Genomic DNA, 22733 nt, shown 5'->3' with positions numbered 1-22733 from the left:
GGCCAGGGTGTGACTAGAATCTCATTTTCAATTCCGAAGGCCCACAGAGGGAACTCCGTTTGGCACAGTGTAGGTTAGATGCCTGTTATGGGTTGAACTGTGTTCCCCCAAAAAAGATATGTTGAATCCTTTACCCTCCAGTACTTCAGAATGTGGCCTTATTTGGAAATAGGGTGGTTGCAGATGTAATTAGTTAAGATGAGGTCATACAGCAGTAGGGTGGGCCCTTATTCCTATATGACTGGTGTCTTTATAATAAGAAGAAATTGGGACACGGACACAGCGGGAAGATCACCACGTGAAGATGGAGGCAAAAGTTACAGTTATGCTGCCACAAGCCAAGGAATGCCTGGGGCTACCAGCAGTTGAAAGAGGCAAGGAAGAATCCTGTCCTAGAGGCCAGAGGGAGCACAGCCCTGCCAACACTTTGATTTCAAACTTCTGGCTTCCAGAACTGTGAGACAATAAGTTCTGTTTTAAGCTACCCAGTGTGTGGTACAGTTGACTCTTGAACAACATGGGTTTGAACTGCACTGGTCCACTTATACATGGATTTTTTTCAATAACTATGTACTACAGTACTGCATGATCAGGGTTGGTTGGATCCACAGACGCGGAACTGTGAATACAGAAGGCCAACTGTAAAGTTCTCAGGATTTTCGACTACATGGGGTGTTGGTGCCCCTAACCCCTGCGTTGTTCAAGGGTCAACTATACTTTGTTATAGCAGCCCTAGGATACTAATACAGTGCCCAAGCCTGATCCAGTCAGTTCTGTCCAGGAGACCAGGTCTTATAGCACAAATATGGCTTCTCAAGACTCACCCTTATGGCTTGGCAGTAGGGGGCCAGTTTCCAAAGAAGGAAGAAACCCTGTGAGCTGGGCAGATGCACTGAAAAGCTGCCCACTCTAGTTCTCGACAGCTAGGACACAGAAAATATTCTGATTTTCATTTTTGTTGTTCATTTTGCTTTATAATATCCTTTTACCTTCTGGAATGAACTGCAATGTATGATGTGAGATATGAATCTGAGTTACTTCTCTTCCGTAATGTAATCCATTTGTCCTAACAACTTTTATTAGTGATTCCTCTCATCATTGTGTTGCTTCTTGTTTACTAGTCAGTGAGTACTGATGATTAAAAACTTTTCTGGAATCTCTATGCTATTCCATTCATCTGATTGCTTGACCAGGTCCCTGGCATGGTAGTGAGGACTCTAGAGCTTAACTTCCAACCTCAGTTCTACAGTGTGATTACCCATCTCTGAGTGTTTTATCTATGGCAATTTGGAATATCTAGTTACTCTTAACTTTTTTGGGGGGCGGGGAGTGGGTTTACAAAATGTTCTTGACCTTTTTAGAGTAATGGACCAGAAGAACTCTTCTGGTGGAAGAAGCTGCGCTGTTCCCCTTTCTTGGAATTGGTCCCTGGCCCTGTTAACATATCTGGTCTTTGGGATGAGAACAAGTTAGAAAACAGTAAAGGACCCACATATCAAACTTTGTAATAAATATGTACCTGGCACACAGCAAGCACACAATAAATGTTAGGTAATTACTAGAATGAAGGCCAGACAACACCTACATCAAACTCTTGCCAATATCCAACAACAGTCCATTTCTACATCTCCCCCACCTTTAAGTCATGCATGTAGTGGGAAGGGGATGTGACAGGCTGAATAAGAGCCACCCCAAAATGTCTATGTCCTAATCCCAGAAATTCTGTGTATATACCTTACATTGTAAAAGGGACTTTATAGATATGGTTAAATTAAAAAGAATTTGAAAAAGAACAGATACATGCATATGTATAACTGAATAATTTTGTTGTACACCTGAAACTAACATAATGTTGTTAATCAACAATACTCCAATATAAAATAAAAAGTTAAAAATTAAAAAAAAAGAATCTTAAAATGGCAGATAATCTGGATAACCTAGGTGGGCCCAAATTAATCACAAGAGTCCTATAGGAGGGACATAGGAGAGTCAAAGTCAGAGGAAAAGGAGATGCGACCACAGAAGCAGAGGTTGGAGTGATGTGCTTTAAAGATGGAAAAAGGGGCCAGGCACCAAGGAACGCAAGTGGCCTCTAGAAGCTGGAAAGTGGATTCTCTAGAGCCCCCAGAAGGAACTTAGCCCTGCTCACACCTTGGTTTTAGCTCAGTGAGACCCATTTCAGATTTCTGACCTCCAAAATTGTAAAATAACAAATCTGTGTTGAATTAAGCCACCCAGTTTATGGTAATTTGTTACATCAGCAATAGAAAACAAATACAGAGGAAATTAGAATTTCATTGAACATACTGCAAAATTTGCACTCCTGGACTCAAGTCCTTGTTTAAATTGTAGGGTTTGAGGCCCACAGCCTGTAGGGGTACCTTTCTTGCCATGTCATGCCAGACAAATTTTCACCCTCCTTCAGGCCCTTTCTGTCCACTTCTGCTCATCCAGCCTGATTTCCACTGCCCCAAGAATCTACTTCCATTCACCCACCTTTGAGGCCTAGATTTGATAGCTGTTCTAAGATACTGGTGTTAACCCCACATGCTTGAGACTAGGGTTTTTAAACTGATAGAAATTCAGGGAGCAAATTAAATTGAAACGCGAAATAATGATGAGAAACCTTTAAAAAACTGGGCATTTTCTCTCCCAGCATCAGGCCAAAGAGAAAGAAATCTAAAAAGACACTGAGAAACGAATATAGGTAAAAACACTGAACTGCACTATAAGCTCCTGAACAATTAAAGCTCAGGGCCTTTTAAGGCCTGGGACTTGGTGGGAAATTCCCGACTCCTTTTGTATCAATACAAGCCCAGAAGGCTAGATAGTGAGAGACAGTAGAGACTTAAGTAAAAGTGTAGTTGGGAGTTCAAAAAATCTGGATTTGAATCCTGGTTCTGCAGACTAGCGTTCCTGGTCTTTTCCTCCAAAAGGCCTTAAACAGCCCCCTACCAGGTAAGCTCCTCAAAATCGGTGAACCGGGAAGGTGCATCACCCCGTCTCCCTAACACCGAGTTGCTGGTCCGCATCACCAAATGAAGGAGCATAAAATGCCATTCTCTGGCACTAAGAAAGCGCGCTTTTTTACTCTTCTCTCCCAGAATAAAAGGCCCTTACTTAAAAAAAAAAAAAAAAGATTTTATTTTTTCTTTCCGTTCTGTTACTAGCTGGAGCTAAACATTGGCTGGGGCCCCAGGTGGCTGCTGGAAAGGCGCCCTCCCAGGAGCAGAAGGCTGGTTTAGGGGAAACTGGGGGCGGGGAGAGAACTCTAGGCTCTGCCCAGCGCGGTAGGGCTTCTCCCATCTTTCCCCGGCCAGGCCAAGGCCCTAGTCTGAGCTTCCCGACTGCAGAGCTAGGCTAGTTTAGGAGACTTGGTGGACACTCACCGGGGAGTGGGGTCACGCAGCCCTTCCCCTTCTCGCGGGCGGGGTGGGGGAGGCTCGGCCCAGCCGCCACGGGGGTGGGGACCACCCAAGGCGCCACGGGGCCCCGCCCCGGCCCCGGCCCCGCCCCCCGACGCGCCAGCCGGGCCTCCCTGCTCTCCGCGCTCGCCCGCTCTTCTCCGCGCGAGGAAGCCATGCGCACGCCTGGAAGTTTTTTTCTGGGTCTTCACTAAAGCAAGATGGGCCGCGGTACCCAGCTCTTTCAGATAAAGGTGGAGGAGAGGGCTAGAGGGTCTAGACTGGGAGTGAAGAGATGGCCTTCCTCCTCCTCACTCCTCCCCCCTCCCTTCCCGGCGAGAGGGCTACACAGTGATTTACAGACGTATCCTTCCCTAACCCATCCGGAAAGTTTTGGGTAGCAAATTATTTCAGTTCGGAAAAAAAAATTAACGTCAGGTTTGGGGATAAAATTATGCCGTTCCCAAATGCGAATGGGGAATCTCTTTATCTAATTTAGACTGGAGGGGGCGGGGTTGTGGGAGGGGAATGGTGCATCTGCTAGAGGGAGCTGGGGTGAGTGGTGGGACCGGGGAAGTACGGTAGCGCCGGCCGGGCCCTTCTACCCCTCCCTTCCCAGTTGCCAGAATGGAAAATTCATGGAGTCCAGGTTAGCCCAGGTCAACAAACTTTTATTGCCATTTCTGGCTCCCCCAGCCCCAGCAAGATCCCTGCTTACACTGTAGAAATACTGAGCTCTGGTACAGAGGAATGGGGGGCGGGGGGGTGTTACCTCTCTTTCTCTGCACACTGCCAAGGTTAAAAGAAAGAAACCCACTTACTGGAGAGTGAGGGCCATACAGGGGTGCAGTTCAAGGGGACGTATGGCTCAGTCCCACCTCTGCTGGCTGCAGAAGATAGAGACCATGGTTCCAGACATTTTTTAAAGGAGGGGAGACGGGGTGAATTTGGCTGCTTGTTGTACCCCTTGCAGTTGCTGCCACGTTTCCATGGAAATGAGGGCTGGGCAGGATGTAGCTCACTCTGACTACCTGGGAGGATGGCAGCACAGGCGGTCAGTAAACACATGGTCTTCCACTCCTCCCCAGCACATACGACTGTCCCCAGCCGACCCCCACGCTCACTGCCTGCTCCACTCCCTTCCCTTCTGGAGCCGATATCATGCCAACCGGACTCCAGGCAGGGCGCACTGGGAACAGCCAGAATGCGAGTATGTGCTGCAAGCTCAGTGGCAGCCCCAGCAGGTCTGTCAGTTGCAGGGCTTCGGTGGAAAGCCTGTTGCCCCCACAGCTCTGTGCGACTGCTGCTGCTCAAGCATCTCTGCTCAGACAAAACAAGAACAGAAACCCAAATGGTGGAGGGTAGAAAGAATACAGAATAACAATGCTGAGAGCTAGGATGGGGAGAGGAGGCTTGAGCCACCTGTGTACCCTGCCTTCTGGCATCTGGAGTTTGCTTCTTGCCACTGGGCCGTCGCTTGTGGGGCTGGAACCCAAATCTCCATTTGGTGCTGAGAGCTGTAACCACTGCCGTTGGTTGATGAGGCTCGCCTGTTGCCCTAACGAGGAGGTGCAGGATGGATTCTCAGTACCATGGGTCAGCCCGGTGCTGCTGGTTGTAGAGCTGTAGTTTGATCTGATCTTTGATCTGACTCATGAGGATCATGGACAGCAGGATTCCCACCAGCTGGGAAAGGTGAGAAGGAATTGGGTCCTCAGCAATGAGTGATGCCTTTGTTTTCTCTGACTCCATCTTCCCAGTGCAGTCGGCACCATCACATCTCCTACCCTTCAGCAACCTTAGTGCCTGACACCCTAGCTGAGCCCCAGGTGCCCTCCCCCAAACAAAGGAGTCTTTACAGAATTGTGGGACCACAGTTTTACAGGGTAAGTTACCTGGGGGATGGCCAGGCCCAGTGCCACACCACCAAGTACGAAGAGGTTGCTGTGTATCCAGTTGACCAATCTGTCAATACAGCCATTGGTGTAGATGACTTTACTAGCTTCCAAGTAGTCAAGGGCCTGCATACCTTGGCCGCACATGGTGTTGATCACTGCCTGGGGAGAGAGTTGAAAAGCCAAGTGGGACTCCCATTCCAATAACTTTTTCTTAGGAGCCCTAGCTGATGGGCTTCCCCACCCTTCCTAAACTCCTAAATTGTTAGAGAATATATGTGGAGGATGCTACGTTGGAAGTTGCTAAATGCAGACTTCCCTTCCTCTGAGACGTCTGAGTCCAGTTCTCCTTGCCTTAGAGACCTGTGCCTTCTGAACCCCCAAGTGGGCTGCAGGAGTGCAAGATAACAGAGCCATCAGATTGGAGTGAAGAAAAACATCTGACAGCTGTCCTACAAAATTGACTGGCTAAACCAGGGGATGGAGATTCCCAATAGCAGCTGCCCTAATCGGAAAGTAACTCAGATCACTGCAGGAGGAAATGAGGTGGGATGTGTGCTCACCTGGTTGGGGGTAGGCAAGCAACAGGAGTAAGGCACAGAGCAGCGCTCACGGCTGGGGTTGTCTTCCGAACAGTTGAAGTACATGTTCAGGGACCAGTCCTTGTAGGAAATCCCTCCACAGCAGCTGAACTGCAACAAAGCTCACCACAGGGGTTAAAATTACCACCCCCATCCCCACAGTGAGGTGACAAGGGGAACTCTCAGAGCAACCAAAAGTCTATGGCAAGCTTGCACTTGTAAGTTCACGTTGTGTTGAAACACAACCTGGAACCTGGAGCTCAAGCTTCTCAGTGATCTTCCCCTGAAGAAGTTTTCTCTTCTTAATTTCTATCATTTTATATGTCTTGTTATAACTTGTTGTATATATATTTTGTTTTACACACTCAACTATGCGCTCCTTGAGGGCAGTTTCTGATTTTGCAGTCCTGTATAGCATAGAGCTTGGCAAAAGTATATGTTCCAAAAATACTGGCTGAAATAAAGGATCAGTGCTACAAACATTTGCCTTAATATAGAGAAAGCACAGGAGGAGACTCTTCAATATTGTGGGCCCATAATTACACCATGAAAGTAAACAGGATCCAAGTCAAGAGTGTTGCACCAAGCGAAGGGGAACTCAGCACTGGTCTCAAAAGCACTTTTGTTTCAAATTTAAGTTCTGACTCATAGCAGCATTATTCACAATAGGCAAAAGGTAGAAGTGACCCAAGTGTGCATCAGAAGATAAATGAATCAACAAAGTGTGGTATATACATATGATGGAATATTATTCAGCCTTATAAAGGAAGGAGTTTTGGCACATCCCACAACATGGATGAATCCTGAAGACATGCTAAGTGAAACAAGCCAGTCACAAAAGGACAAATACAGTATTCATAGAGACAGAAATTCATAGAGATAGAACATAGAATGGTGGTTGCCAGGAGCTAGGGGGAGGGGGAAAATGGAGAGTTAGTGTTTAATGGGGTACAGAGTTTCAGTGTGGGGAGAAAGTTTTGGAGATGGACGGTGATGAGGGTTGTACAACAATGTGAATGTACTTAGTGCTACAGATCTGTACACTTAAAAATGGTAAATTTGATATTATGTATATTTTACCACAATTTAAAAAATCTGACTTTGAATTGGTAATATTAAAAAATCTGCCCAGTTCCCCCTCCCACTATAAGTAACCACTTATAATGGTTTCCTTCATATCCTTCCAGATTCCTTTTGCAAACATGAATATTCTTTCCTCTCTTTTTTTACACAATTGGTAGATTACTATATATACTGTTCTTTGCCCTTAAAAGTACTTTTGTGGCTTCCCTGGTGGCGCAGTGGTTGAGAGTCCGCCTGCCGATGCAGGGGACACGGGTTCGTGCCCCGGTCCGGGAAGATCCCACATACCGCAGAGCGGCTGGGCCTGTGAGCTGTGGCCGCTGAGCCTGGGCGTCCTGAGCCTGTGCTCTGCAGTGGGAGAGGCCACAACAGTGACAGGCCCGCGTACCACAAAAAAAACACAAACAAACAAACAAAAAAAAGTACTTTTGTTTGTTTGTTTTTTGCGGTACGCGGGCCTCTCACTGCCGTGGCTTCTCCCATTGTGGAGCACAGGCTCCGGATGCGCAGGCCTAGCGGCCATGGCTCACGGGCCCAGCCGCTCTGCGGCATGTGGTATCCTCCAGGACCGGAGCACGAACCCGTATCCCCTGCAACGGCAGGCGGACTCCCAACCACCACGCCACCAGGGAAGCCCTTAAAAGTACTTTTAAAGCTACGTGTGTTTTTTTTGCCAGACCCCTTCCCAGAATCCATTACCCGGCAGGTGATGAGGGTGAGGTGTCTCTTGGGATGGCGTTAACTTTTGTCCACAGCTTCCCGGACCACTAGACGGCCCCCCCTCTTAGCCCATACCTTCTTCTGGCCAAAATCAATGAGGTTCTGCAGGTCCAAGTCATCTCGGTAGTGCACAATGGCATTATTGATGATCTCACTCACTTTCCCCCGCGCCTGCCAGAAACACGAGGAGGGAATCAGAACACAGGACTAACCCCTAACCTGCTCCTCCCTGAAGAAATAGCAATAGACAGTGGCCATCCTTCTTTATTTAAGTCAGCCTGGAAATCAGAACCAAGTCCTAGTGATGGAAGATGGCCAATTCCAAAGCCTGTGCACCCCTGGGCCCCCAGGTACCTGTGGGCAAGAAAAATGCTGGTCCTGCTATTGCCTCTTCTCAGAGCCACATTTCAAGATAATCCAATATTAATCTATCTCTGAATACTATTACACAAAATACTTGTTGACTGATGCAAAGCAGTGAAACGTGTGTGTGTGTGTGTGTGTGTGTGTGTGTGTGTGTGTGTGTGTGTGTGTGTGTGTGTGTGTGTGTGTGTGTGTGTGTGTGTGTGTGTGTGTGTGTGTGTGTGTGTGTGTGTGTGTGTGTGTGTGTGTGTGTGTGTGTGTGTGTGTGTCCCCGTCCGCGGGTGGGGGGTTTAGTAGAAAAGGACTTACTGAGCTAAGGCACTGACCTCTAGTGGACATAAGAGAATTGCATCTCTTTAGACTCAAAACAGATCTGTATCATATTAGGATTTTACTGAGCCCGAAGGACTAGAACATTCTGAGTTAACTCAGTGGCTCTCAAATTCATGGTTCTACCACGGTCTCCTCCTTCCTGCTTCATTACTTTTCTCAAAGTTTCCTATCCATAGTCCTATACTCTACCCCTGGTAATCATTTGCCCTTTGGGAAAGAAATTCTGGTTCTTAATTAAAAGGGCTGTCACTGAATGGCAGACCACTCCCAGATATGGTAAGAGCTGTTCAAAGTGTTGTTGACTTCCCCCTTTTCTTACTTTTGTTTATCCCAATAAATAATTTTTAAAAGAAATAAAAGGCTCTTCACGTTGTCTGTGGTCCACTTGATAAGTGAATTTTACTCAATCATTTGCCGTTAAAGTTTACAGACTATTTTAACTTTCGGTTCATAGAATTTACTTCCCTGTTGGCCTCTCAGACTGTCAAAGGAAAACACCTTACAATCTTGAAATCCTCTTTAAATATGGCAACTTTAAAGGCCATTCATTCATCCCTAAGGATAATCTTTCAGAGGCAGATGCTTCTCAGGGGAAGGACCACCGTGGTTAATTAGTCAGGCTAAGCACGGGCAGGAACCTTCCCTTCCTCCCTCTGGTTCACATCTGAGGAGGCCCCGTGACTCCCAGTGTTACCTTGTCTGAGAAGACGAAGCCCAGGACCCCGGCTGCCAGCTGTAGCAGGAACACGATGGTGAGACAGAGGGAGAACTGTGGGGAGCAGGCGGAAAAAGGAGGCAGTCTGTTACCAGGCTGGGCAGTAGGGCCACGGCGAGCACTGGGGGGCCACGGGGCACTTTCTCCTAGGTGCCCCACACACAGGAAAGGCAGCTGCCTCTGGGACACTGTCCTGGGGGTGGTCACCCTGTGCTGGGTCACCTGGGCTGAGCTCTACAGTGAGGAGTGGACAGCACAGACCTTGGGGGCATTGAGGGACAAAGGAAACTGAAAGGTTTCAGGAATGAGAGGCACGTGGAGGAGAGAGGCCAGTGCATTTATGGGGGTGCCCCTGACCACTCACCGTCTGCAGGAGGCAGATGTTCTCTCGGAGAGAGCCGATGCAGCCACAGAAGGTGAGCAGGAACATGAGGACGCCCACCACGATCAGCAGGATGGCAGGGTCCATGGCCAGGCAGGCCAGCGCTGCTTCTGGGGGAAGGGGCTGTCTCTCAGTCTGAGTCTGGTGCGGACTGAGGGGGGTACCAGGGAGGGGGTGGGGTGCCTCCAAAACTATCCTCCTCCCCTGGTGGAGGATTCTCCAGTGTGGCTGGGGGAAGGTTACAGGAAGCAGTACTGCCCTCCCATGGGGAGAAAACAAAGGGCCCAGAAGGGCTTGTGGCATTTTATTTGAGAAACTAACAAAAAGTAAGAGTCTTTATTCCCGGGCTTAAGAGAGGAGGGAACACTTTCGCTCCAGAAAAGAATTAGAATGGCATTAGGCTCATTGGCTTTGCAGATTCTGTCTCCTGGAGACTTTGTGCAGAGGAATAGGAATGGAGGTTGAGTTACTCCGGAACAGAACGAAGGGCTACAGCCCCTGGTTACTCTTTGCACCCAGAAGCCTACCTTCTTCCTTAGACACTTCCTAAGCCTAAAATGCAGGCAGATCTCAGAAGACTCGTGGGAGCTCAGGGAAATCCAGGTGAACTGGCTTGGATGGCCTGATGGAGTAAGCCTCTAGGATTTGGCTAGAGGGTGGCTGCCCCCTATAGCTCCATAGCTTATGTGGGAAGGAGGGCTGAAAGACCAGGGCTGAAAGAGGCAGAGAAGAGTCGTGGGGAGATGGATGGGGACCTACAGCTCACCTGCATGCTTCATCAGCCGAGCATAGACTCCCACGGCAACCATCACCATGGAAATCACCTGTGGAGACAGGGAAGGAGCCACACTCTGAGGTTTTGGAAATCAGGGAGCCCTGACAGCTGTGAGTAACCTTAAAGCAGAGTAGAAGGAGGACGACTCTTCCTGGACCCAGAAATGAGCATCTTTTTCCTTCCTGGTGATACTATTGAGAGAATCTGTCAGTGCTTTACCTCCATGAACATCTTATACCAAGATTATCTCATTTAATCCTCACAACACAGTTATCTTGTGAGGCAGCTATTATCCCCATTTTACAGATGAGGAAATTAAGGCAATGCAAGGTTAAAACAGAGTAGCAGTTAAAAACATGAGCTTCGGAGTTGAACCTGGGACTGTGCTGGACAACTCTCTGAGCCTCAGTTTCTGTATCTGAAGATGGTAATTTAAAACAACTACATTTAATAAGATTACTGTGAAAATGAAATAAAAGAATGCATGGAAAGCATTTAACACGATGCCTGATAAATATTATCTATCATTACTAAGGATTAACTTGCCCAGGGTCACATAGAAACTATGAAGTTCTGAATTTGAATCCAGCTACATCAAAGGGGAGGTCTTAAAGCTGAAGCAGGCCTGAGTAGATGCTCCCAGGTCTCGAACCCTCTTGGAGGTCAATATGGTGTCAAATGCAAGAATGAAAGTCCAAACCAGTGTGAAAGAATGCTTGCACATGAATGCGTGGGTGTAAAATAGCAGAACTACCTTGCAAAGGAAACTTTTTAAACCCCGATTCCAGTGTGGAATAGAGAAGTTTAGACCTTTCAAACTTCCTGGCTTCTCCGTCAGAGAACAAACCCATCCGAGACCACCAGTGCTCCCTAAAGGGGCCTTCTCTGTGTCCCGCTCTATGCCTCTAGGAGTGCAGGGTGGCCTAGTGTGCACATCCTTCGGTCACCCTTCTTTTGTGCCCAGTTCCCAGGCTGGTGCTAAGAAGCAGCTGGCTATCACCATGGCAATAGCAGGGGCCAAGCTCTGGCTGGAGGGAGTTCTCAGCATCAGGGACTTGACCAACTCAGTGGTGAAGGAGAGGGCTGGCTGCACTCCACTGTCCTGCGAGACAGAGACCAGCTGGGAAGAAACCATCTTGGGGCTTTGGTGGGAGAAGGGTATTGAGCACCTATAGCAGGTAATAGGGTCAGACTAGCCCCTCAGTAGAGAGACATTTTCCTTGGGAAACTCTACCAGCTGGTGCATTCAGCAGGAAATGGGAAACCCTTGTCTATAACCGCGCCTTTCAGGACTCTTCTCGGCTTGTACACACAGCCCCTTCTCCTTGGTCCCCAATCATTTGACGCCGCCTCTGACTCGGGGCCAGATGTGTGATGTGCTGGCCCTCACACTCTTTGTCCAGGAGAGAGGGATCTGCTTGCAGAAAGAGCTGTGTGAGGGGCTGCAGGTGCCAGCTGGCTTCTTGTCCCACAGCACAGCCAGGCTCAGGGAGCAAGGGGGAGTTGGTGGGAGGCAAGGAAACCACACAATGGAGACGCCGGTTACCCCACAGGCCTGGAAGCACAAGCCCTTTGCCAGAGTGATCGGGCATCTCTGTCTGCCCTTTAAAACTCACCACAGACAATTACGGTTCTGAATATCACTTTACTGAATCATTAAAAAATATGTATCTGCTCTTTATTTCTGTTGCTCCCATGCTCCTCACTGTTTTGTCACATGTTAAGTTTTCACTAAGGTGTATAACTTTCCACAAAGACGGTCTCTGATTAAATCCTAACACAGCTAAAACAAGAAAGGAAAAGTAAACAGATGCCGTGTGTCACAGGGTAACTTCATGCCATGGGTGGGCTTGTAATTATAGCAGTTGCTCTATCTCTATCTGTGGTAGGTAGAACAGTGTCCTCCCAAAGATGTCCATTCCTAATTCCCAGAACCTGTGAATATGTAACCTTACACGGCCAGAGGGGCTTTGCCAATGTGATTAAGGACCTTGCAAATGGGGAGATTATCCCAGTTGGCCCAATATAATCACAAGGGGCCTTATAAGGGGGAGGCAAGAGGGTCAGAGTCAGAGGAGGAGATATGTGTGACAACAGAAGCAGAGGTTGGAGTATGTGCCATAAGCTGAAGAACGTGAACAGCCTCTAAAAAAGCTGGAGAAGGCAAGCAAATAGATTCTTACCTAGAGCCTCCAGAAGGAACTATTCCTGCTGACATCTTGATTTTTGCCCAGTGAGACCTGTTTTGGACTTCTGACCTCCAGAACTATGAGAAAACTAATTTGTGTTATATTAAACCATTAAGTTTGTGGCAATTTGTTACAGCAGTAATAGGAAACTAATATACTATCCAAATCCAATTCATCAGCTGTTATGTAGGAGACACTCTGAGGACTGCAAAGATGAGCAAGATGTGGTCCCTGCCCTTAAGGAAATGTATCTGTTACATGGGAGGGGGAAAGAGCATCTAGAGCCTAATGCAGTGCTTCTTAACCTTGGCTGCCATTAGAATGGGGGGCACGGAGGAGAATTTAAAAACTCCTAATGCCTAGGCTGTACCCCAAACCCAGTATATCAGAATTTCTGGCATTAGAACCCCGGCAACAGTGTTTCTGAATGCATACCAGGCGATTCCAACATGCAGTCAAGTTCGAGAACCACAAGCCTAAAGCACACTCAGCCAGGGATCTAGAGCAGTAGGTGCTGGCTATGTGAAAAACAAGATTAAGACATTAATATTATCATTAATATTTAATATGATCATTAATGATACTGCTTACCTGGAACTCACTAGCTAACTCTAAAATTCTGCATTTCTGTCATCGATCTGCCTCTTTATCCTGCAGTCAAGCCTGCCCTTTCACACTTCTATTCCTGCCCACATCTCCCACCCTGAATTCCTCAAAGCTGCTGCCATTCCAAAGTTAGTGCTGCTGCTGTTAGTAGCATAACATTTTAGAGCTGAATAGAAGCTTAGAAATGAACTCAGCCACTCACCCTTTTTTACAGATGAGGCCAAAAGAGGGAAGTGATATTTGACCAAGTGCACATGGGTGCAGTGGCAATATCTGGACTAAACCCCATTTCCAGTCTCAGTCGGGTACTATCTACAATATATTAGTCTTTGCTACAAAATCTTAGGACACCCTACAATATCACCAATGATCTCCTTTCATGATGAGAATGGAGATAAAGACACTTCACTTCCTAGAATAGCTTTTCATATTCTGGCTAGAATGAAGCCTTGCTGGAAACTTTCAAAAGCTAGACAGTTTTCAAAATAGCTGAGTCCAGCCAAAGGCATGTTCTTGAAGAGTTGTCAATCAAATTATATAAAATAATTTGCATGCACCAGTACCTTTATCCTTACGTAAGGTGAGTAATCACCTTATAAAGAAAATAGCCATCCCCTGGGCTCCTTGGAGAAATGGTTGATCCTAGGACTAGGATGGGAAATAGATAAGTCTGGAGCATCTTGTGGTGCCAGAAGGTAAGGAAATGCTCAAAAACAAAAAACAAAAACAAAACCCCACATTCGTGTGGCTATGCCAAAGAGACATCAAAATAAAAGAGTATGGAATTGCTACCCCAAATATAAAATAAATACCCATGAGTCCATACTGATATAAATGACTTAATAAATAAATAAATGGGGGAGAAAAGACAAAACCCCCACGCAGAAAAATCCCAAATATTTTATGGAGGTACTGCACTGTCAAGAAGGTGGAGCCTAACTCCCCATTTCCAAGTGTGGGTGGCACATAGTAACTTCCTTCCAAAGAGAAAAGGGGGGAAAAGATTAACTTTACAGTGGAGAAGCCTGACTACCTCAGCCAGGTGATCAAGGGCAACATCAACAGAGGTCATTGATATATGAGATTATGTGATGAAAATGGCACTTCCCTTCTGTGCTCTTCCTTCCCCAAACCCATAACCCCAGTATAACCATGAGAAAACATCAGGCGAGTTCCAATAGAGGGACATTTTACAAAATGTCTGACCAGTACTCCCGAAAACTATCAAAGTCATCAAAAACAAGGAAATTCTGAGAAACTGCCACAGCCAACAAAAACCTAAGGAGACATGACAACTAAATGAAATTCAATATCCTGGATGGGATCCTGGAACACTAAAAGGGCATTAAGTAAAAACTAAGGAAATCTGAATAAAGTATGGACCTTAATGATAATGCCATTAATTGTAACAATTATATCATACTCATGTAAGATGTTAATAATAAGAGACACGATGTGGGATATATGGGAAGTTGCTGTACCATCTTCTCAAAAGTTTCTGCAAAACTAACACTGTTCTAAAAAATGAAATCTATTTAAAAAATAGTCACCCTCAATTTGTTAGTCTTGTAAACCCACACTTTTTAATATCATATTTTCTTAAACTGGGATTCACTTGCATGCAATTTTAAAACCTTTAATCAGGGTGATTTCTGCTTACACCAAAACCTATGGCAGTGGATCTTAAAACTGTTCAGATGACAAGGCACTAACAGTGCTCTGCTGGTGTACTCTATACGATCTTGACATATCAGATTCTTTTTGAAGCTTTAATATGCTACTACTGCTATCTAATTTACAGTCATATTTAACTTTCCCCAATTATCCCAATAATGTCCTTTATAACTGTTTTTTTTCCCCCTTTTTTCTGGTTCAGGGTCCAGTCAAGGATCATGCATTTAGTGATCAAGTCTCCTTTAGCCTGGAACAGTTTCACAGCTTTTTTTCTTTTCTTTGTTTTTGGTTTTTCAAGACACTGACTTCTAAAAAATCGTGGTAAAATACATATACCACAAAATTACCCATTTTAAAGTGTACAGTTCAGTGGCCTTAAGTATATGCATATTGCTATGCAACCACCACCACTATCAGGTTCCAGGACATTTTCATCACCCCAAATATAAACGCTGTACCATTAAATGGTCACTCCCATTCCCTCCACTCCTCCAACCCCTGGCAACCACTTTCTGTCTCTATAGTTTTGCCTATTCTGCACATTTTCTATAAATGGAATACATAATATGTGGCTCTTTGTGTCTGCCTTCTTTCACTTAGCATAATGTTTTCAAGATTCATCCATGTTGTAGCATGTAAGAGTACTTCAATGCCTTTTATGGCCTAATAATATCCCATGGTATGGATAGAACCCAATTTGTTTATCCATTCATCCACTGATGGACATTTGGGTTGTTTCCACCTTTTGGCTATTGTGAATAGTGTTGCTATGAATATTCATGTACAAGTTTTTGTTTGAATACCTGTTTTCAGTTCTCTTGGGTATAGACCCAGGAGTGGAACTGCCAGGTCATATGGTAATTCTACGTTTAATTTTTTAAGGAGTTGACAAACTTTTTTCACAGCAACTGAACCATTCCACATTCCCACCAGCAACGTATGGGGTTCCAATTTCTCCATACCCTTGCCAACACATGTTCTGATATTTTTTCTTCTGACACTGAAATTTTTTTTGGTAAGTCCAGGCCAGTTGTTTGGCTTAATGTCCCTCAATTTGGATGTCAGATTGTTTCTCCCCAATTAGATTCAGACGACATATTTTTGACAGGAATATTACACAGATAATGTGTCCTCCTCAATGTGTCATGTGAGGAAGCATGACATACTAATTTCTATCATAGAAATAAGGAACAATTTTACTAACAGATGATTCAGCTGTTAGACGTATGTCTCTGCATCTCATAAAATAATACTGCAATACTCTAAATAGTTTCCTAGTTTTCCATAATGTTTGTTGCTACTTGTCCTCTTCCCTTTGCCTTCTGCTTGCACTTGGTGGCAGATAAGCAGCTGTTATCTTGGAGAGAAGATGGGAGAAAACAGAAAATGGAGAAAAGTCTTTCCGTTATCTTGACTTTTTTTTCTGTAAATCAGGAAAAGACAGTTATGATTTGATGTGAGGAAAACCCTTATTCTAGCCCCTAGGACACTACTTCACAGCCATCAATACTAAGAGATAAGTGGTTATAGGGCCCCAAGTTGAGGTCCTGAACAAGAGTTCTTCTCCTGGCTCTAATGCTCAAATGCCGATAATTACAGGCAAATTAGCTCTTGGAATCCATTTCCACTGGATTGTACCTTAAGACCAATGCGGTGTGAAAAGCTCTGAGTGGACCTAGGGAAGGTCCTTAAAGACAACAGTGGAATCTCTGTTCCTATGATATATATGAAACTTCTTTGTAAACTATAAAATATAAAGATGCCATTAATTGTCATCTCCCTCTGGCTAACAGTAGGAATGTGAGCAAGGGTGTTCAAGGCTGAAGGAAGTCAGGCTCAGGGTTGGCCCTTACCTAGACTCAATCCCCACCTAGTTGCCACTCGTCAGGAGGAGCACTCATCCTAGCTCTCCAAGTCCATCCCCAAAAGGTGAATTGGCTCTAGGAGCCAATTCTAACAACGATGTAACAGCTACCTTTTGTTGAGTGCTAAGGGCCAGGCACTGGACTAACCACTGTATGTATACTATGACCACAACCCCAAGAGGGTGTTAGGATCTCCACTCTACAGAACTGATGTTGGGCGAATGCACTCAGTGAGTGAGAGTGGCTAAAGAGGGACTGGAATGTAGGTCCACATGGCTCCAGGGCCCTATGACCTCGGTCACATGGCTGCCTCCCTCTCTGTCTCCTACCAGGACATGTGTATTCACTTCCAGGCATCATGTGAGGTGGGAAGGAGCTGCCTGCAGTTATCTTGGGTGAGCAGTGGGTAATCTCCAGACTGGGCGGGGCTCAGGCAGGGGGAAGTAAAACAGCATCAGGAGGGCCCTGCAGGACCCAGAGGGAAGTCCCTGGAACGGCTCCTGAAAGGGGCAGACAGGGCATCACCACCCAGGGCCCGCCAGCCACCGAGAGAAAGCCCGGCCTGTCTGCCTTCCACATTCTAAAGTCCAGTCTGCATGAACGGGGTGGATCTGTCTCAGAGTCCTCACTTCTTCTTTGGAATAAATCTTTTTCCTCTTCTTTTGAAGGTGGCGGTGGGGGACAGCTGAGAGTCGAGTGATTCCCTGCATGGGAATCAAAACACTGTCCCTTCCCAGAGGGACACTGGGAGGGAGGGGTCTGTACCTCCAGCTTCTCAGTCCTTTCTATCCTCATTTCTGGATGAAGTCAAAGAAATCACATCCTGTTAGCCCTAAAGTAGGGCCTCCTCTCTCACTGCCGAGGATCTGCAAACACCGGTCCTACAGTGGTCATCCTGGCACCACCGCTGTTCCTGGGTTTCTGAAGTGGCAACTATCTGTGTGAAACTGGCTCTTGGCCTTCTCCCTCTGGATAGGATGCAATTGTCCTGCTGGAGTAGAGGAGTCCACGGGGCTCTTTCCTCTCCAATGTCTGGGCCAAGCCTTTAGCTCCTTCCTTAGGCCACAGCTGGTTTTGGTTTTCCAAGGGTATAAACGAGGAAGGAAAGTTCACAAGTGCTCAAAGTAGTATAAACACGCAAACTCATGGCCTGGAGTTACCAGCCTGACACACAGCCTGCTACGGAGACTCTAAGAGATGCTTTTCTTTTATTCTTTTTAAAGGCTGCTTGAAGTTTATGATTTTCTACTTGGTACAAGGCAAACAGAGCTATCTGGGGAGTTAAGAAGGCAGGCATGTGACTTGACAGCAAAGAGTGTGGTTCTTGTCTTCATTCTTGGTATTGTTGTTGTTGTTGTTGTTGTTGTTTTTATAACAATAATGTGAGAGGGACTTCCCTGGTGGCGCAGTGGTTAAGAATCCGGCTGCCAATGCAGGGTACACGGGTTCGAGCCCTGGTCTGGGAAGATCCCACGTGCCGCGGACCAACTAAGCCTGTGTGCCACAACTACTGAAGTCCGCACGCCTAGAGCCCGTGCTCCACAACAAGAGAAGCCTACGCACCGCAACGAAGAGCAGCCCCCACTCGCTGCAACTAGAGAAAGCCCGTGTGCAGCAACAAAGACCCAATGCAGCTAAAAATAAATAAATAAATAAATTTATACATATGTTAAAAAAATAATGCTATAATTCATTTATTGCAGCCTGGTTAGTCTATAGGGAAAGGAGGGGGAAAATGGAGGAGGAAATGGGCTCTGCCTCCTAGCATATTTAAGTAGTTTTGTGTGTGTGTGTGTGCGTGTGTGTGTGTGTTTGTGGTGGGGGGATGGGGGCATAAGGGACCCCATCACTCAGGAGGGGCTTTTGCCAGGCTTGATGCCTCATCATATCCTCATGGCTTCTGAGCCAGGTTACAACAGATAGTGCTGCAGGTGGTTTGGGGCATCCTGAGTGCTTTGGGGACTCCAGTACAGCGGTCCTAGGCAGGAAAGTGAATTTGTTGAAGAAGATACCTCACCAGAGGCCTGGATCCGCCTAGGGAAGATCTGGAAGGGGGTCCACGTGTGCTGTGTGTGGTAATTAGGCCCTGAGGGAGATGCTGGAGGGGATGGCTGCCATGTTTTCTGACCTGGCTTGAGGGAGGGGTGCCAGGCCCACTGCAGAAAAGAACACAGGACAATACTCCAACCAAGAATGCTGGAGGACTTAACGTTGTGCTGCATCCTGAAAGCCTAGTGTCCATGAGAGAGGGAGGAAGGGCATGATGCCTCCACCCTGTAGGCTCTGCTCTCTCATTCCCCACTCAGTAAACATTCAATAAGTACCCACTCTCTGCCAAACACAGCTGAGCACTGAGAATCCGGAAGTGAATAAAGCAGTCTCTACCCTCGGGAGCCTGAAGTCTAGAGGGGGAGAAAAATAGGAACACATAATTGCAGCACAGGTAAAGAAAGATCTGACAATCAAAATATGTACGAGGTGCCATGGGAGCCCTGAGGCATCGCCACTAAGGAAGCCTCAGCTGAGACACAGGGGCAGGAGATCTGAGCTTCTGGGCTTTGCCTGACTCAAAAGCCACCCCAACTGCTGCCCTGGCTGGGAAAAGGATCAGCAAGGAAGGAGATGGTTGCTGTAGGCAGCACTGATAATGTTCCTGCCAACATATGCCCAAGATGATAAAGCATGTACCAGCCCACTTTCTTCCCTCTGCACAGAGCTGTCCAATACAGGGAGGTAAAGAAAGTCGGCGACTTCTTAACTCAAAGACTAAAATACAACTTTTGTGATCTTGAGGCAACTCTCCAAGCCATGGGATCCTAACAATCAGGAACCCAGCAGCACAATTCTGGGGAGAAAATCAGAACTCCTGGGCAAAAGGGGGAAGTGAGATTTGAAACATGAACAGGTGGAATAGGTCCTGGTCCCAAAGGAGCCAGGAGCTTTCTGAGTCAGACACCAAATGCCCCAAGGATCAGGGCTCCAAGAGAAGTAGCAGGGATGGCCACTGCCACCACTGAGTATGAGCCCAGACAATGCTGGCTACCATCCCAAGGTGATCCAGGCCCAGACACAAACACCATCCATACACAGCTCCCCAGCACCTGGCCAGAATACGCACTCTGTCTGGAAAAGGAGTGGGCTGACAGTCCCAGCTATGGCACTCAGGTGCCTCCTGAGTAGAAGAGGGGAATCTGACTGGGATGGTGGAAGCCTGCAAAAAATAAACCACACTAACCAGTCCCTAAAGGGGGGATGGGAAGACAAATGACCCCTGGTCTGGGCAAGCAGCTCTTCATCTCCAGCTGGCCTTGTGTGGAATGAACCCTGCCGCTCTGGACCTGGGGGAGAAGTGGCACTCAGTAATGCCGAAAGAGTACTGTCCCCTGGTAAGGTCAATGTCGCAAGGATACTGGGACACAAAAAAGATGCATCCTTAGATCTAGCCTCAGCTCCTGAAGAAAGAAAACAGTCCCCAAAGTGATGCATTCATCTTTAAACAGTTCACAGAGGCAGAAAAAAATATCTCCTTTAGAGGAGAAAGCTTAAGGACAGAGAGACAGATATATTGGCTTGGGGTCACACAGTAAGTGGGTGCCAGAAAGAAACTGGGCCTCTTGTCCTTCAGTGTGCCATTTCGAGTGCCAGTGACTTCTTATGAGTCTAAAGTAGGGCCAAGAAGGGGCTCTCCTCTAATTTGGGATGGTGCCAGCTTGGTTAGCCAGGTCCTCTGACCTTGAATGAAGCATTTGTACCAAGATAAATGGGTCTATGGAGCCAAACTCTCTCCCTTGCTGTGACCTCCCAAAGTCATTTATCTGGCAAAAGGCCGGTGGGGTAGAGTGGGGAAGTCTAGAAAAATTACTGAGAACACAAGTGTAACAGATGCACCCAGCTGTTGTAGCTGGGGAGCACAGATAAGGGTGAAGTGCCAAAGGCTCCAAAGAAGATGCATGCAAAGCCTTGGTTGATAGAGGAAGCTAGAGTGAGGACCTGAGGTCCCTGGGATGCTAGTGCTGGTTCTGAGGATGGCATGCATTGGCCTGGGACACTCAGTGAGCGTGTAAGAGGGTTCTCAGGAACTTGCTTTTAGGTGGGGGGTTCCCCTTAGGACATCCCCCAGCCTGGCAGAGTGGTGGTGAGTTTTTCTTCCATTCTTGCCTGACCTCCAGCTGAAACAGAACGTACACCATGGAACTTGTGTTGACTAGTTAACTACTAATACTGCTAACACCCCAGCCACAGTAGCAGCCATCTGGACCAAGGACTTCCCCTAGAGGCACTGTGGTTCAGTAGAAAAAAATCACCAGATCAAGCCCACTAACCAGCTGTTGGACCTAGGATAAAACAACATCTCTATGCTTTGGCTTTCTCATATATAAGATGCAAGTACTGGACAAGATGGCTTCCAATTTTTTTTTTTTCCAGTTCTAAAACTGAGAGTTTGTTAGGAGTTCAAACTTCATTTCTCCCAGTACAACTGATGAGAATGAGCTGTCATCACCACCCTCTGGGATTTCTCTCATTTTTCCCAACGGGCTAGCCCTTATGTACTTTGTGTCTGTTCACACCACGCCCCCTGTGAAACCTTTCCAGCAACTGGCTTAGCTGCCTAGTCTGCTCCCTCTCCTAGGAAACGTATTTTAGACTCCTCCCTCCGGCAAGTCTGAACTTTAGGTCTCAGGCAGAGGTGGGCAAGCATAACAGGCTCTTAGAGCAGCAGCTCTGGTGTAGTTGGTGCTGGAAGAGAAACTGGGGAAAAGGGGTGGATTTCCCAATGTTCTCAAACCCAGAGAGGCTCAGGGACTCTCTAGACCTGAAACAGGATTGAGCTAGCATTTCATGATCTGGTCCAGCTGCATTCTCAGCTCCAGCAGAGTATTTCTGGCATCCTTGATCATGCTGGATTTTTATGGAGGAGGAGACTAAGGTCTACAGAAGTGAACATACTGCCCAGGTTAGTCAAGTCAACAATTAATGGCAGAGTGGGGATGAGAATCTAGGCAGCCCCGGTCCAATATTTTTTCTACTTTTCCAGCCCCAAGCAGAAGATTCTGAAAGGACCCCTGGCCTTCCAGCCCAACATAGGGTCTATTTAAAGAAGCTGAAGACTGTCAAACTCCCGGGGACAGAACCTGGTCCTGAGAAAGGTGGGGCAAAGTTTGGGACAGTTCTGGGAAAGACATCCACACCTGGAGGCTCTTCCTGTCCTTTCTCAGCCTTTGGAGGGAGAAAGGGCAGCAGAGGCCTGCAAAAGGAAGAGATGAAAGCCCCTTAACTCATTCTCTCTGAGGTAAGGGAGAGGGAAGGTTTGGGTTTCCCTCCTTCCTCTTTCTTCTTTGCCAGCAGGGCCTCCCAGCCCCCAGGCCTGAAAAATCCCCTAATCATGAGTGTATCAGTGGGTCTGCCTTGGGCCAACAGGAAAACCCGCTCCTGACGCTCAAAACCACCTTTTTGGCCTGACACAGACCCTCATCCGATGCCGAGAGGAGAATACCCAGAAGTCTGCACTGAATCCCCTGCATATCCCCCACCCCAACACGCTCTGCACACAAGGAGCCACTGTGGTGTCTCTGCCTAGGATAAATTACCCCAAAGTACGGTCTTCTCAGAAAACTCGGCAGTGCCGCTCACCACGTTCGCCTTGAACCGGGCATCCGGGGACGACCTCTGCTCAGCGCGGGCAGCCCACTCAACCCTCCAGGGGGTGCCCTGCAGCCCAGGTGCCCCCACGACCCCCAAGCCTCACCCAGAAGAGCATGTTGAAGAAGAAGAGCAGGTATTTCACCAGCGGACTGACGAAGGAGAAGTCCTCCCCGTAGGCGGCCGGCGCCCCGGGTCTCCGGGCCATGGTCCAGCCGCCGCCGCCCCCGGGGGCCTATCTCCCCGCGACGGCCGGCCCACCTGAGCGCTCCGCGCCCGGAGGCATGAGCCGTGCCACGGCCGGAGTCCGAGCGGCGGGGGAACTGCGCTGCGGCGGGAGGTGCCCGCGCGTGCCTCCGGGAGAAGCGCGGGCAGGGGAACGACGCCGCTACTGGAGCCGCTAGGAGTCGCGGGAGCTGCCGCGGGCAGCGTGAACGGCAGAGACTCCGCTGTGGCTGGAGGACTAGCCCGGCCCGCCGGGCTCCCAGGAAACCGGGCCCGCCCTCGA

At 47.5% G+C, this 22733-nt stretch overlaps 1 protein-coding gene across 1 annotated transcript; it reads right to left on the bottom strand.

The window, feature by feature from the left end:
- Positions 1-4840: 4840 nt before the first annotated feature.
- Positions 4841-22433, bottom strand: TSPAN33 (tetraspanin 33). The gene is made up of 8 exons (XM_060108563.1): positions 22332-22433; positions 10243-10300; positions 9459-9586; positions 9074-9148; positions 7759-7854; positions 5863-5991; positions 5300-5461; positions 4841-5090 (listed from the first exon to the last, which is right to left on the bottom strand). The coding sequence occupies exons 1-8, from the start codon at positions 22431-22433 to the stop codon at positions 4989-4991; spliced, it is 852 nt and encodes a 283-aa protein (XP_059964546.1). The 3' UTR covers positions 4841-4988.
- Positions 22434-22733: the final 300 nt, after the last annotated feature.

This window comes from Mesoplodon densirostris, chromosome 9, assembly GCF_025265405.1.
Source record: "Mesoplodon densirostris isolate mMesDen1 chromosome 9, mMesDen1 primary haplotype, whole genome shotgun sequence".
NCBI classification, from domain to species: Eukaryota; Metazoa; Chordata; class Mammalia; order Artiodactyla; family Ziphiidae; genus Mesoplodon; species Mesoplodon densirostris.
The sequence above is the reverse complement of the archived record's forward strand: the minus strand, read 5'-3'. Positions and strand labels throughout refer to the sequence as shown.

What these genes read in the sequence shown, in the direction of transcription:
- TSPAN33 (XM_060108563.1), bottom strand. Translation starts at nt 22,433, where the DNA reads ATGGCCCGGAGACCCGGGGCGCCGGCCGCCTACGGGGAGGACTTCTCC. An exon ending in TCTTCAACATGCTCTTCTGG is followed by an intron (nt 10,301 to 22,331) that starts GTGAGGCTTGGG and finishes CTGTCTCCACAG; the next exon opens with GTGATTTCCATGGTGATGGT. An exon ending in GCTTCGTCTTCTCAGACAAG is followed by an intron (nt 7,855 to 9,073) that starts GTAACACTGGGA and finishes TGTTTCTGGCAG; the next exon opens with GCGCGGGGGAAAGTGAGTGA.